Source organism: Pagrus major, chromosome 3, assembly GCF_040436345.1.
Source record: "Pagrus major chromosome 3, Pma_NU_1.0".
In the NCBI taxonomy this organism is placed as follows: Eukaryota; Metazoa; Chordata; class Actinopteri; order Spariformes; family Sparidae; genus Pagrus; species Pagrus major.
This window is the reverse complement of record NC_133217.1, coordinates 19,214,437-19,231,178: the sequence shown is the minus strand read 5'-3', so window position 1 is coordinate 19,231,178 and position 16,742 is coordinate 19,214,437. Positions and strand designations below refer to the sequence as shown.

The 16,742-nt window shown below is 42.2% G+C and overlaps 1 protein-coding gene across 1 annotated transcript in view; it reads left to right on the top strand.

The window, feature by feature from the left end:
• The first annotated feature begins 9,651 nt into the window (after nt 1-9,651).
• foxo6b (forkhead box O6 b) overlaps nt 9,652-16,742 on the top strand; it is a 40,192-nt gene continuing 33,101 nt past the window's right edge. Inside the window, exon 1 of the mRNA XM_073463493.1 lies at nt 9,652-10,149. Coding sequence (XP_073319594.1) covers nt 9,652-10,149 — 498 coding nt within the window. The remainder of the gene's footprint in view (nt 10,150-16,742) is intronic.

Below are 16,742 nucleotides of genomic sequence, written 5' to 3'. Positions count from 1 at the left end.
CATCAGGGTCAAGAATGAAGTTTGGAACTCAGATTTTAAACCAACATTGACAGGAAGTTGTTTATGAAATGAAAAAAATGTAAATATGGACAACCACAATTCCATTAAAAACAGGGCAAGCTCCATCTGCTGATTAGGATCATGTGATATGACATAAAGCTCCGGAGCAGCTTCTAAATGGAGCCCACATTTCCATGATCAAGAATGAGCTTTGGACTTCAGCTTAATGTGTGGTTTAGTTTGGAGAACATGTTGGTAGAACCCCAGTTCTGTTCACGTTGCTCCTCTCTGTGAACCCTCAGTTGTGACGGTCGTGCAGAGGCCATGTTACACTGAAAAGTGGCCGTCCAGACCCATGCCTGAGGTCTGGGATCAGTGCTGGGTTAGCAGACCGCAAGGCCTGGAAGAGTTCATGTGATTAACTTTCTGCAACCACCATCAGGAAGCTTTATAGGACTGGGTCAAATCAAGCTTTGGCAAAAAAACCCTTACAGTGTGGTTACCACCAATGTCTGCCATATGTCTGGCACCGCCCGTTGACACAGTGTGATACCATTCCACTTTTTATTCCTCACATAACCTAATTTCACAAAATCCTAACCTTCCTCCGTTGCCTTCTTTCTTCCCCAGAAGACCTACTTGTGCTTTAATTGTACCTGCTTGCTTTTGTTGCTTTAAAGCCAGTGGGGGAAAAGTGGCAGGGGAAAGATTATCTTTGTAACACCTCTGCACTGCATCACAGTGTATTTTTTTCCTCTTGTGAGTGGATTTCATGGTTGAGAGTGCAATTTGAAATAGGATTAACAGTAGGTGTCGGGTAGTGTTAGCTAAACCTCTTTATGTCAGGTACGGCGGAGAGAAGTCTGTCACTGCGTCTGCCTGAACCCTTTCACCAGTGAACATTGCTTGAGGGGGGATTCTTTAAATATTACTAAAACTCTATTTGTATTCATCAAAGGGCTGTGAGGCAGGCAGGCTCAACACAATGCTGCGATTTCTACCAATAAAAAGCAGAAGAAAGTATACACGTGCATGGTATTAGACAACCTCAACATGTACTGCCAATATGGGAGCAAAATGCAGCCTTTTGTTTCTCTGGGATAAAAAATAAATAAATAAAATCTAAAAAGTGCTCCATCTCTTTTCTGTCTCAGTGCCTCTGTGACATTGGGAGGCCACATGGTTGGCTGTGGCCCAGACCCACAGAGAGGATGCATTCCTGGGATGGCCATTGGCAATGTATGAGCTGAGATGCCCGACCCTCCGCTCCCACAGTTTCCGCACACAGCAGTGAGTCCCGCTTGAAAACAACAGTTTCGGCAGGCTTATGTAACTGGGGTTGGTTGTGAAGAAGAGGGAGGGCTGGAGGGAGGGATTATGGACCGGTGGAGAGAAAAAAAGAGGGAAGGTTGTTTAAGGCTGAGCATTGAAACAAAGTAGAGTACAGTAATTGACTTGCCTAGAGCTAGTGTCTAGCTCAGAGATTGTCAACTAAGTGCAAAAGAGGACAAACTCTATGCAGGTTTCATTTTAAAACATTTCAGTCATTAGTCTTTTTCTTTAGTTGAGCATGTGCTAATTAGTTACTTGAGCTGCTGTAGTCTTTGAAATTACAGAAGCAACATGTTTTAGACAAATTTTGTCAGAGCTCATTTGTATTCAACCTTAAAGGGGCAATTTGTAAGATATGCCTAAATTTTAGTTTCAAACATTCAAAACGTGAACATTATCAATGGAATGTGAACAATAGTGTTGAGGTTATGTCAAAGATGTTAGTAGAAGTTAGCATGCTAACCAGCTAGCCCAGGTTTATCATGTCTCCTAATACCACTTTGTATTGCAAGAGGGGATAGGCTGATAGATCCAAGGGTTATCACCACTTAGTCGGCTATATACTACTATAAGTAGACTAAATAAAATTAACTCACAAAATGTCAAGAAAGGATTTTTTTTACACCTATTTTCGTCACTAAACAGAAAAATACAATTGTACATCATCTGAGTTGAGTTTCTCTAACTGAGTTTCTTTCTTTTACCAAACTAAAACACTCTCAATTGCCTGAAGAACTTATTGTAAAACACACACTATTCAAACTCAACATAAACAAAATAAAACTCACTGAAACAGTCTTCATTAGTCTTTCCACCATCACCTCTGGTTAGGTTGAAATAAATCCTCATTGTACAAAGCAAGATGTAAAAAATATTCCATCTCAACACGCTGTTTGATGTCTGACTCTGGCTCCCTCCACTTAGCTTTACAGCTAACTGAGCAACTTGCTAACGGCAGCTAGTCGCTACAGCCAAAGAGTATAGTGAGCAGTTAGTGGTTATGCTGCAAATAGGTCAATTATGACTCTTTCTATTATGAATTGTGCCAAGCGAGCATTGGACTAAATAGGTACCATCTTTAGATCTGGTATCTATTTCATCTATGGGTCAGCAAATCAACTTCATAACATGATAATATATTGGTGTTGTGTTTACAGCTTTTCCCCCCATGCCCCCTTGTGGCCAAATACTGCTAGAAAATATAATTTTGGTTTATTAAATCTTCTCTCTGGTATTCAGAGTTTTGTTTTAATTAGTTAAGTTTTAACCTTGAAAAGCTTCTGGTTCGCCACAAACTGTGTGAGGAGAAATTTATTGCAAGGTCCCGACAGATTTATTTCCTTTGTGTTGGGTTGATATGAAGACATCGGTGGGCAATGGTTGAGACTCAGCTTTATGATTAAATGCAGTGAAACAGGTGAGTCAAAAACTCATGGTGCAACCATCTCTTTCTTTCTGTTTTGCCTCATTATGAGCACAGAGGAGCACATCCCAACTTTCCTGATTGGAGGCGTCAGTGGCAGCAGTCAGTGTTACTCAACAGTTGAAAGCCTCAGGGTTTCCCAAGGCAGGGAGTGGCACCCTCTCCACCAGTAAACACATCAATAATCCCGCAGGTTGACTGACTGGCTCACTGGATAAGGCATGAAAATGAGGGAGGGAGACCTGTGGAGAAGAGGCAATTAGTGTTCACTCTAAGGTGCACGGGACCTCGGAGTAGTTAGTGGTGTAGTGTTAAAAAGGAGAGTAAGCCCTGCTGGTGATCAGACTAATGCGAGGAGAAAAATCAATTAGCTTCTCAGAGAGGAGTGAACGCAACCTTTTTATGAACCCATTTTCATGTACTGTAACTTTCATAAACTTTAACACCACTTACCATGCTATTTCCATGTATTTAAAGGAACAGTCAGACATTTTAGAGTTTACACTTCTTCGTCATCTTAAAGATCAGTCTAAATGTAATATCTGCGTCCAGTACAAGCAGGCTCTGGATGTTTATAGTCCAAGTTTTGCACGAAAACAATAAGCAGCAGGACAGCGCTAACATAACTCTGTTAAAAGTGTAAAAATATGCCTTCAGCAACTCCAAAGCTTTCCTTCTCATGCAACAGAAACAGAAATGTAAAAACAAGACGTTGTGGTTTATGCGTTTCACAACAAGTCTCCATACCTAAATGACAAAGTAGGTCATGTCAGTTGCAAAACAACCCACATAAATGTTTGCTACATCAACACTCTGTCACCTTCATGGTTAAAGATGCACTGATTGATTTTTTATCCACTTGGAAACAGAGGAACAGGGTTAGCGGTTGGGTTGACTTTAAACACAGATGACATATTATCACCTTATAAAACTGTTTGGGTGAATGTGTTTAATGTATTGTTTCCAGTCACCTGATAGCGTGTCACCAACTTTGTCTGCTTACTGTTTGGTGCTGGTCAGGTGATTTGCTGAGGGTTTTTAAAAGCCTTCTGATGAAAACAGCTGCCTGCAACTGGAAAGTGTGATGTAAGTGGTCAGACTGAGCCAAAACAATAAAATCAGAGACCATGAAACCAAAACAATAGGCTGAAAGATGGTAAAACTCTTTTGAAGAGCTGAGGGGAAATGCCAAGTTGGGTGATAATATTCTGTGGGTTTGTCACTATGAGTAGCTCCTTTCAAGTTACACATAGTCATTTCATTCATTGTTTATATGGAAATATTACTGCAGCTTTAAACACACAGTGTGTGATTTCTACTGCTCGTGATCTCTCAGTCATAGCAATGAAAACTAAATTTGATGATGTCGTGAAGTAAGTTGGGATCATGGGAGTTGTTTTCTTTATTGTCGAACAACCACCAAATCTATCGGATGTGACTCAGGCAGAAATGCTCACGGACATGTTTTAAAGTTGGATTCACTTTATGTTTAGTCTTATTCACCAACTTCCTTCCTTACACTCGGACTTTCTCCCTGTAGCGCCAGGTAACCAAATGAAAGACACTGTTAGTTTAAGTACTTAAATCATGGACTTCTCTGGTCTGGTTTGAGCATTGTTGGAAACATTTGTGATAATGTACGTACGAAACTCAATAATATATATACATACAGTATATATATATATATATATATATATATATATATATATATATATATATATATATATATATATATATATATATATATATATATATATATATGTATATATAAAGGGTCTAGTTGTTTTTAATGATGATGATTAATTGATTTTAATTCACATATTATGTCTTTAAGGTTTGGTTAAGTTTAGGGAAGTAAAACCTTATGGCTCAGGAAAGATTGTGATCATACTCAAAAGAAGCCAAGAGTTCAAAGTCGGGACGCTGTGTTGGTCCAACCATTCACCACAAATGCCTCCATAAGAGATTTTATGGCATTCTGACATAGTCATGCTATGTTACATTCAGTCATTATTTGTGTGACCATGACAAGTTGCTTGACAGGGGGAACATAAACATAGGTTTGAAGAAACAACCACGGCTGTCGTTCTTCTGGTGGAGAGCTCTCAAGCCAGATTCCAAAAAAAACAAAAAACCCCCAGAAAAAGTCGGTAAAAGTCCTGTGCTCATTTGCCCTGACCATCCACCCAGACCTCTTCCCTGTATGGGCTTTGCTGCTCTTTATGCTACTTTGCCTGACTTCCACCATTGCTTCTGTAATAATTACTGCAGCTGCTAGAGGTCGCCTCCTGACAAGAAACATCAGTATTGGTTGAAATAAGCTGCTTTCATAGTCGATCAGTATGGTTGTTTTTCTGTTGAGGAGGGGCTGTTACTTTCATACATCGTGCTAAGCTAGACTAACATGCCTCAGAACTACAATATGTCCGTGGTAGATGCCCGGAGAAGAAACTGATATAATTCCTCTCATCTGACTGAAGGTTTAATGGCAAGCATATTTCCACAAATATCGGACTGCTCCTTTAAATTTATGCCACCCTAAAGCATCTGTAAACAGATTTCTGGGGTGTAAGTTTTTTATCTTTCACTACATCCCTTCATTTGGGCATCAGCGGGCTTAGAGATAAACACAAAGAGGCAGCTTGAGGGAGGTGGCAGTGACAGTCAATATGCATATCATCAATATTTGATGCTGAGAAAATAGAAGGACAATGGATAAACATGAATCTCACACAAATCCAGTTGGCAGCATCAGTTAATCTGACAAATCATTTCTGGAAATGAAACACTGATGTAAAAATATGTTTCTTGGAAGAGTTGAATGTTCAGTCTCTTCTTGTAGTCACTTCATATTTTGCACAAACAGCCACAGTATCTTTGACAAATCCACTCCCCCTGTGTGAAACCATGTAATTCAATTCGTGTCCAGCCGTGTGACTCATGTTTCTCATGTTTACGCTGTGGCGGTACATCACCTAGCTGTGATGACGAGGACTTTGCTGTAAGCCACAGCTGAACACCCTATATCCACCCTGCTGGCACTGCTTCAGTGTTTTCATTCCATATGATAGGAGTCACACCACATTCCTGTTACAACTTCTCTGCGGCGCATAAAAATCTCCTCTGGAAACCGCAGAGCCATGTGTTTTAAATTTTCCCTCTGTTTGTTCCCATTTACAGCATCTCTCTCCACTTTTTCTTTTTGCTCTCTCTCTCACACACACACCAACACAGATCGCTCACTCTCTTCATGTTGATAGGCCCATTTAGTCCTCATGAAAGCATTCCATTTAGGTGCATTTGAGGTTATGGTTGTCACTGACAACCGGCTGTCAGAGAGTGGCAGCCTCTGTCAGTGTTGGGGGTTTCCAGACGAGCTTACAACACACAGAGAAGCTATTGATGGAGGCCGCTTTATGGACTCAGACCCACAAAGGGGAATGGTGTGTGACAAAGACAGCAAGGGTTGGTAGTTTGATTCTCTGACCCCAAAAATGGGAAGAATCAACACATCTGTTAATTAGTCGTTAATGCATGGTTGAGTTGGTTAATATCTTGAGAGAGCAGGGTGGTTTCATCAGTAAAAAGTAATATGATTAAGAAACGAACAGTTCAGACCTATAAAGCAAGTGGAATGTTGTAAATGTTGATGTATGAAATGTGAACTCAACACGTCGACCGGGGAGAAAGCAGGACTGTAGCTACAGTAAGCTCATTTCCATTGTAGAGACCATTTCAGAAACTCTCGTTATGACCTGAGGAAACAGTCTAAATTAAGTTCCTCTGTCAGAATTCCTTTACTTTGCGGGACAGCTGGATTCACAAGATCACAAGATGATGCGATCTCACAAATCCATCTTGCCAGGCTTCAGGCTATGCACTTGTGGCATTGAACTATTCGGCATCCTTTGAGTAGCTACTGGTAGTTAGGGCTGTGGTTTAGGTGTGATGACCAGCGAGAGAAAGATGGAAAAGATGTTTTCACTCTGTTCTTGACTGGCTTTTGGCTCTGCTGGTGGTAGCGCTCTTCTCCTCTTGATTTGATTAGTTGAAGTTAGCCCGTGATAAACAGTGATAGAAAGATGGTTTATCCGATCACCTGCTGAGCGCCTGCCCTTTTCCAAACAGTTTCTCACGGTTCCTTTTCATATGGTTCTGTGCTACAGACCATCTTGCACATCAGGTTAATAGTTCCTGGTACTGAAATAGTCCCCTCGGATCTTTTCTAGGAACCCTCCAGAACCTTTTCAGAAACATTACCTGCCTTTTGGCTGAGGGTACCAGAATCTAAATGTAGTGTCCCAGACTGAGTTCTTGTTGCCAAACACTCACTTCAGCAGCAACGTAAAAAGTAGGGTGCCCTTATTGAAGCAATGTATGTAGTAGGGGTGTTACGTCTGACTTTCAAACAAGAGACCAGAGTCGTGTCACAGACCTGCAGTAAACACGCCTTTTACACCGTGTCCTGGATGCGCATGTCCGATGTGAGGTGATGTCTGATGACTGCTGTCCAAGCTGAATCTGTTAAATATGCATTCTGCTACGTCATGGGAACAAAACACGTACCTATCAGCTGTGAGCTGGGGATCTGATTGGAGACTTAACCACTAGCGTACAAGATGGGTGAGTTTGCTTAGATAGCCTTTCTTCCCAGGCTTGTACGTCTTTAATAGAAAACGATTTTTTTTTTAACTGCGATATTTAGAAGTTTCTTGACAATATACAGTAGCCAACAGCACAAGATTATCTATTTTCTTAACAGAAACTCTCAGCTCCCTGGCGATCCCCCTCCGGCTGGCACCTTATTTATGTTTTCGCAGTAAAAGGAGAGAGTTTTTGAATCAGCTCTTACTCGTTCATGTTGCACTTTCAACGTCAGTGACTGAAATGAAAATAGAAACAGGGCGTGGCTGTTTAGGACATTCCAATAGGAAACAATAAAATCAAGATGATTTTCTTGCTCGCGTCACATACTGTGAGGATATGGTGTTCCTCACTGCAACCTCAATCTGTCCCTAATCTTAACCAGTTGTTTTAGTTATGCATGCTTAAACATACCTTAACCACATTTTATTTGCCATAGCCGCTCTCTTTAACCTTTAGCATACCAAAGCTGCCAAGTCCAAATATTGTAGAAAGCAAGAACTTCATGAACTTTAAAAACATTTGCATTGGACTTAAAAAAACAAAACAAAATGCCAGTGACAGTAACTCGGGGTTTTACAGAATGGACCTTTATTTATTTTCCGTTCAATAAAGATGCACACACTGCTGTTAATTTATAAATCCGTTATTTTTGACTAGATCTGTTTGAATTTGACCAGCGAAATGACAAACAAATGACAGCTCCACAATCTGTGGAGAAGACTTTCAAAAAAGCATTTTCACTTTTAGAGAAAGTCGAAATAAATTCAACAGCTTACATTTAATACAAAAAAGAAAATACTGAGCCTCTTCCTTTTGTTGGCGGAGGTGCAATGGAAGGGTTCATGACCTCAGTACTGCTAAAGTTCTGCTTCTGGGAGTAGAGGATTCACTTCTGGTCATTTATCAGCTGTACACGGTGTTTTACTCAGTGACCAGTTTCTTTGTTGAGGCCTGCGTTAATTGATTTAATCGACAGTCCTTTGCTAATTAGGTTATTAAAAAACAAAGAACATAATGTTAACGTTTATCTTTAATAATCAGTAATTGAATTAAAACTCATGGTGAATGCCACATGTAAAAAAAGAGGATAAACTACAAATATGTGATTACATTTGTCTGTACATGGTGAATATAAAAGACTGCTTTCAGAAATTGTATTGTTGGGAATATCATCCCCCCTCACACACACACACACACACACACACACACACACACACACACACACACACACACACACACACACACACACACACACACACACACACACACACACACACACACACTCCTCCTCCTCTGGAAACCTGTTCTGGAGGGAGTGACTTGATCCAGGCGGCGTCCAATTATATGGAAGCAGCACTTATTCCACTTTATTCCAAGCTACAGTTAAGTGGCTTGGAGCCTTCAGAGACACACGGGCTTGTAGTATAAAGGCAGAGCAGTAGGCAGAGAGACGGCACCCATGTGACATGTGAACGGAAAGCTAAAGACAAAGGTAGAAATATCTACTACAGCAAGTGAGGCGTCTGGCGGCGCGCAGAGGAGACGCAGAGGATGCTCCAAATCAAATCCATGAGGGCTCCTTTTTTTCCCCTCGTCTGGAAATTCACGGCTTCATATAAATGATTCATGAGAGCCTGTTTCTATTTCTAAGGGAGTAATTGCGCTCGCAGTGAGTTTCAGCTGAAGCCGGTCACCAAGCAATCTGCAGAGAGACGCTAGTAAAGCTGGGATCAGAGCCTGGAGAAAATTATAAAGTCTATTAATTTGTGGAGTTTGATAAGCGTTCCTTGAACCTGCACTGGACCTCATCTGTCAGAAGGATCAACTGTTGCTACAGCCGGAGCCAGCGCGCACACACATACACACGCACACACACAGACATTCTCCAAGTGTGTCTGCCTTTCATAATGGATGTTTGACCGTCACTTGGTCCTGCATGCAGCCACACAGCCGGTGTTGTGCAATTAACATGGAAGAGAGACTGATACTGTTGTTGATGCCTCGGATACACCTTCATCTGTCCTGATGCCACATTGTTGCACTGAGGAGAATGATAATATCCCACACCGCTGCCGGCTTTTTCATACTGGTTCATCATCTCTGTGTGTGAAACAATACTCATTTATTCTCTTTTCTTTGTACACGGGACCACTTTGGGCATCTGAACTCTCTGGCAGACGTCAAAATTGACAGGCTTTTTGTTATAGTGACCTTGCCCGGTTTTGACATCTGTTCAGCGGGAGATCATCATGCTGATGATGATGAAGAACAGCGGCATGGATGCGCATCAGGTTGATATCGATTCGGAATTTGAGCCTCACAGTCGGTCGCGGTCGTGCACCTGGCCGCTGCCGTGTCCGGAGGATTTCCCCGGGGGAGAAGAGGCGAGCCGAGGTCTGGCCCTGGCATCGGTCAAAGTGGAGCAGTACAACGTGCCCGCGTGCCGGGCCGAGAGAAAAGGCGGCGCACCGGCGGAGATCAAGCATCCAGCCGGCGCCCCGGCCCCGGTCGTGGCCGCTCCTGCCTGCATGTCCGGGGCTGCGCTCGACGTGGCCGGCCAGCTGCGCAAAGCCAAGTCCTCCCGGCGGAACGCGTGGGGAAACATGTCTTATGCAGACCTCATTACCCGTGCCATTGAGAGCGCCCCGGAGAAGAGACTCACTCTGTCCCAAATCTATGACTGGATGGTTCGCTTTGTTCCTTATTTCAAGGATAAAGGCGACAGCAACAGTTCAGCCGGATGGAAGGTAGGCCACATGAAAGAATTTTCTGACACCACATGGTAAAGGTTTAGTGGAGAAGCGGCACTATATTTAGTCTTAGTCTGTGTCTGCAGCAGAACTCCTTTTCTGCATATTTGAAAGCCACATAATTGAGCCCTGGTCCCGGCAATTTATGTCAGTGGCGTGTCCCCGTGTCACTCCACACTACAGTGCGTAGAAAGGGGCGGTGAGCATGGTTGAATAAGGGTTCACTGAGTTCATCATATTTAGGGATTGCAGCCTGTGCATATAGGAGTAGCCACAAGGAGCCGAAATCTCCCTCTCCACGGTTCCCTTTGGGTAGGTAACTATTACGCGCTGTGACGCATAGGTAAAGCGTTTGCTTCCAAGCCAGTATTACTCTGCGCTATCGGGTCACACGGGGGACAAAGTGTGCCCTCGGTCCGACTTGGAGCGTCACCCATGCCGCCGGTTGGGTGCTCGGGATAAACCATTTGGAGCCACCCCGCCCCCCTGCTATCCAGTGCGCGCACGTTAATTTACGCACAGGCTGTGCGAAAGCATGGCACAAGGCGAGGGGTTTAAAAGGACAATAACAAGAGATGATGACATGGGGTGTCACAGCAAACAGATGTAACTACAGATTATCCCTTAAATTCAAATTAATATGAGGTTAATCTAATAGATTGGTTGCTGTAATCTACTTAAGTTTACCACCCGTTCTGTGTAAGGATTAATGGTCTTTTGTTTCCATGCCTTGTACTGGAGCTTCCCCTCATACTACCCTTTGTGTTTGACAAAGTTTTGCTTCTACATACAACTTTATCAAATTTTCATCTATTTTATCATTTTTAATACAGCTCTACTACTTAAAATGACAGTTTAGTAAATTCTGAATAAATGTACACTGTATACCTACATCTTAGATAATATGTAAGTCGTGTAAACACAAGTAATTCATATTTTAATCAGATTTTTCAGGAAAGAAGAAGAATAAGAAAATTACTTTTATGTGAAAGTCTGATTTTCTGTGTCTCCTCTTGTGTTTCATGCTCTTTTTTCTGTAGTGGGAGTTTCGTCAAAGGGCTACAAGGGTCAACACTGCAGTTAATGGGAATTTCTTAAATGCTGGATACACACTGTTAACTTTGACAGAACAGAGGAGTAGCCTCAAATACTCCCTTCTTGTTTAATTTGACAGCAACTGATTCACTTACATTGTTCTATTCAGGAGCCTGAAAAACAGGTGCTTTTAACATGAGAACAGCCTTAAAGGTGGCTTGGAAACACGTTTAAAGGGCTCCTCCAGTGATTTAGGATTTCACTTCTACAGAGTTGGTTAAGTCACAACAGACTTGTTAAAGAATGAAAACTGAGCAGCAGAGGCCAAGATTTCCTGACTTGTAGTCCCTTGTATGGGTCGAGCTCCAAACACACTTTGTCCTACAGTTCCCATAATGGAACTCAATAACTTTCCTTGTTAGACTCGCTCTGCCAAAATCTTCCAAACCCCACACTTGTAACACAGGCTTTCCATTAAAATTTATTAATTTAATATTAAGCCTTGAGCACAAGCTGAGATAACCCTGGTGACATCAATGTGACATCATCAGGGTTATTTTTTTTAAAACTTTAAATCTCCCTCAGCGGCGACAGAATACATTATACAGTTGTTTAACTGAGCTTCAAGTGTAAAATCATACCTGCCGACATTTAGCTGTAAAAAAAGGGAGATTTTCAAATGGGCTCCCCTCAGTGTCCCTCCCCACATTACCCTACACCACGGATTGATAGAATACATACAAGGACGTAAAAAAAAGAGTAAAATTACTTTTAAGTGTTGAATTCATCACTGACAGTAAAATAAAATAAAAAAGTTCATAAGAAGTCAACATCTTAAGTCTACGCCACAAAAAGAGGGAGGTCTGGCAATATGTGGAGTGAAATCTGGTGCATATTTCCTCTTCTTGGGACCTGTTTCATCGTTTTTCAACCGCACACTGAGGAGAGCAGAGTGCTTGAGCTATAGTGCATATATGAGTTTGTATCACTATGAAATCATGAGGTTTTAACCAATCGGGAGCACAGTGGGATAAAGGGTTAAAGAAAAGGGAGACTCCCACAAAAAGTGGGAGTGTTGCAGGTATGGTAACTGCCCCTTTATTATTTTTTTAATGCTTTTAAACTTTGGTGGTTTGCTTTCTTGTGTGTTTGCTTTTCTGACGCAGCCTGGTCATAGAGTGAACGCAGAGGAAGGGGAAACACGAGTTGCAGTGGGATTAACAGGCTATTCACACCATCTGTGTGCGTGACATTGAGTTGATCCAAAATGCCTCTCCTGTCATGTTATCATATCCTTACAGCGCTTTTTTGACAAGTGCCATTGTCTTCCTTCTTTTTGTCCCTCTCATATACAATGTTTTTTCACTGCTTCCCCCTGCAAAGACATCTCATTTAGCTCCATACCACAGTCCAATTGAGCAGTATTAAGACGCAGATTAATCTCAATAAAATCACTGTTTGATTTAGGTCCGAGCGCTGCGGCAACAACCGCTCTCTAATCTTTACGGTACAGGGTTTTTTTAAAAATTGGATTTAAAGCGGGGCTTAATACCCGGGGCCTTGTTTGTGCTGCCCAGGGATGCCCAGCTTGATACCCACTCCTGTTCCAGCTTTGCGCAGAGGTTTTGATTGGTTAGTCTGGCAGGGGAGCTGATTGGTGGAGAGCGGCTCCAAGTTGAGGCGAAAAACAACTTGTTTCAATCATACTAACACACGAGGAGAGAGACACACACACATCCACACACATGTTGGACTGTAACAGTTGGCAGCGACTTTAATGAGATTTGAAACACGGAGAATCGCTTGCAAGCACACGCGCACACGCACATACACACACACACTTGTGCACAATATGTATACACTCTCACACATTCCTATATGTTTCTGCTTAGATTGACTTGGGGAGGGGTGGTGGGTGGGTGGGGATGTATATGGATGGATGGTTGGATGGGGTGAGTGGGAGGGAAATAAGATCCAGTCAGAGTATTGCTATTAAAAGCAGTCTTTAAGAGCTGTTGTGTAATCCTGTCTGAGAGCTGCTGCTCAATTCAGCCGCTGGGCTCTTTGTCTTCATCTGGGCCGGCAGCTTCTCCTGCCTCTTAATACCACACACACACACATACTGTACACACACTGTTGAGGTGTCACTCACTTGTTTAAGTGTCAAGCGCTAACGCTACAGCGGTGAATTGGATTTCTTTCACGTGTTCTCACTCTTCTTGTGTCCACTGGTAGTGTATAGATTTCTTTCATTGTGGCTGCACACACACACAGTGTTGCTTAAGCATCTGGCAGGTTACCATGAAGACTATGTATGGATTTCTCCAACTGTGGTTCAGTAATTGCGGTCAAGTGTTTGTTATTGCATATGAGGTGGGAGGCTGTGTTTGGTCATATGAAGTGAGTTCAGTTCTGTAGGTGGTCACGGTGGTGGCGGTGGTGGTTGTGATGCGGGGGTCTGCACTCATACACACACACACACACACACGATGTGGTGTTCATTTCACAAGTGGCTCTGCGTGGGAATGGATGTGCTGAGCTGTGGCCTGTCTGCAGGCTGTACTGTACACAGATGTAACGTGGTGCAGGCAGGTAGGAGCTCACTGACTCCACCTGAAGGCTTCACACAGCAGCACGGTAAAGGCAAGTTGTGGGTGTATGACTGTTGTAATCAGTGATATAATGAACACACAAGCTGCAATACGCACAAAGATCAATTATAATTTAGAAAAGCATTCATTCCTATGTCCAACTTAACACCCTCTTCTTACTTGAACAGACCCCATTCACAAATTCAATGTGTTATAAAGTAACTGTATGATAACTAACCAAAAAAAGGGATTTAGTTTTTAGTTACTCTTTAGCTAAAAGGAATTTGGTCATTTTTCCACTTTTAACTAATACAGGAGAATTACTTTCAGTATCACAATATGTATTAGGGGAGTGATTTTTTTTTTTCAGGCTATGTAACTGCTCATGAATGCATCATTCTGGGAAACCTTTGGACAACCCAGTTATCAGAATAGATTTTGGCATTGTTCATTTCTGCAAACCACGACTATTTGGTGGAAGGAAGGAACTTCATTTCTTCATGTTGCAACCTGACATTTCTTGAGGTTAAATTCTCAATTTTATGTTGTGACAACTCTGTGCTTATGGTCTGGTTAGGTTTAGCACAAAACCCACTTGGTTAGGGTGAGGAAAAGATCACGTTTCGGCTTAAAATACGCTTACAAATTGTTGCGCTCACAAATGTTGAAACACAGTCTTGAACTGCGGTCACTTGCTTCACAGCCTTCTCGCATGTAAATCCATAACCATCCCCTAAGCTTCCATATATGAAAGTTACGTCATAAACACATGATGTGAACATGAAATGACACGTATTGTTGAAATAAAGTGTGTAGCCTATGAGTCATACAAATGTGAATATATCAGTGGTTTGCAGAAATGTTAGCTGACAACATTTGATCCTGATGGCTGGATCAGTTTAAATCTACTGTCAAAATGATACACAATCCATGAACACCTATTCATTGGAGAGTTTTAATACCTGACCCAAACTCTCGGGGTTCTGGCAAAGTGTGAGGTTTTGTGCATTTGGGTTTATTACATCTGCCAAGGAGGTTATGTTTTCACCCTTGTCGGTTTGTCGGTTTGTCGGTTTGTCAGCAGGATTACACAAAAACTACAGAACGCATGTCCACGACCCACAATAGACCCCATTAATGTTTGCTGCAGATCCGGACAAAGGGACGGATACAGATTTTTTTTTTCTCACTTTCAGTAATGTATGAAAAAAAAAAAGAAATATAGCTTTTAGCATTGGGCAGGTTAGGATCAATGTTTGAGATCTGTGCAGAACTCTAGTACATGGACAGGTGCAGTGGAGACTAAATGTAAGTAAAGTAAATATATGGAATACATGAAAAGCTCCCATACACTGTCAACACTTACATGTATGCGTTGTGGTACAACAACCTTCGCCTGGCATTTTATTTAGCAAGTCTGTCAGCTATCGAAGAAAGAACATATAGAAAACAGACACCTGTTAAGGATTGGTAGACGAGAATTCATTTTAAAGGTGATACACTGTAGGGCCCCTCATGCACCCAAAATAATCTGCCAGAGTTATAGAGTTATAACAGTTTTGGTACTTTCATATGAGAGATTTCTGTGAAATTGGCGAGTGCATTCTGTGTGTTTTTGTCTGTGTTCTTCTCAGTGCGGCCAGAGATTGGTTGGAAACGGATGATGTGTCCAATAATATCCAAAGACTTTTCTTTCCAAAAGTCCAACTTTCCTTTTTATTTAGTTGTGAATGTTTAATGTGTCTGGAAAAAAAGTGAGACATAAGGCCTTAAAGCTCAGCAGCTAACCTTCGGCAACACAACCAATATAGGTTCGTAGATGATCCATAGGTAATGTACTGAAACTAAACTTTCTATGAAGGATCTAGGATTCTACCTAGGAATAATGCATGCAAAAATATGGTGTTAAAATCTATTACAGAAAATAAAAAGGATGTTAATGCAGAGAAACACTGTTTAAATTACAGTTTCTAAAGATATGTCAGCCCTAAAAATAGACCGACTGACTTTAGGTTGGTTTACCTTCTGTTCTCTCCCTCATTACTTAGAGCAAAAGTGGATCTTTACCTCTAATATGCTTCTAATCTGCTTGTAATGCATCACAATGCACTTCACGTAAAGTATTACCGCCCACGCTGATGGCCATCACCTTGTTCTGCTGAGATTCTACTTGCAGGAGATAGAGACAGAGAATAAGGTACACAGCACAGAGAGAGACAGAGAGAAAAAAGAGGCAAGGCAAGGAGACATTTTGAAGAACAAGGTATTATTTGTCCTGCCAATAAAACCTTTTTTGAATTGGATTCAGAATTGAGTGGGAGAGGGAGAGAGGCGGGAAGAGAAAAGATAGAGCGAGCGCGAGAGTGGTGGCGGTGGCCCCTGCTGCTGAGCACATTGATAGCAGCCTTAATGCCTGTGATGCTCCAGTGCCAGCCGAGACAGAGGGGAATTGGTTGGAGATGGTAGAACAGGCTTAGAGGGTTCCCTGTGCCAGCCGGCCTGGCGCGGGCTCAACAGAAAGCCCTCTGCACTGCTACACAGTTATTGTTATTATCACAAAGGCCCAGCAGAAGGAGAGGCAGCTCTCGAGTTGGCGGGCTTGGCGCTGGGTTAACCGGGGGCGGGGAATGGGAAGAGGAATTTGGAAGGCGAAGGGGGTTGGTTGTTGAATCTGAGACTATGGTAAAACTCATCTGATCAGTGCTGTGAATGGAGAGAAAACAGTTGGGCAGAGTCGTTGAGGGCTTGAATGGAAAGGAGGCCATGCGGAGATAGACAGATTTTGATCCGAGAGGATCAGTTGCCTTGTCAGTTGATGCCGAGCTACAAAAGGCATTAGAATAGAACGCGGGCAGATATCGCTTCAATCTGGAGAAGGGCTGGGATGTAAACAAGGGATGCACCGACAGTGGAGGCGGGGTGTTCACTGCTTAAATGAGTCATAGTGGTTGGAATAGAACATAA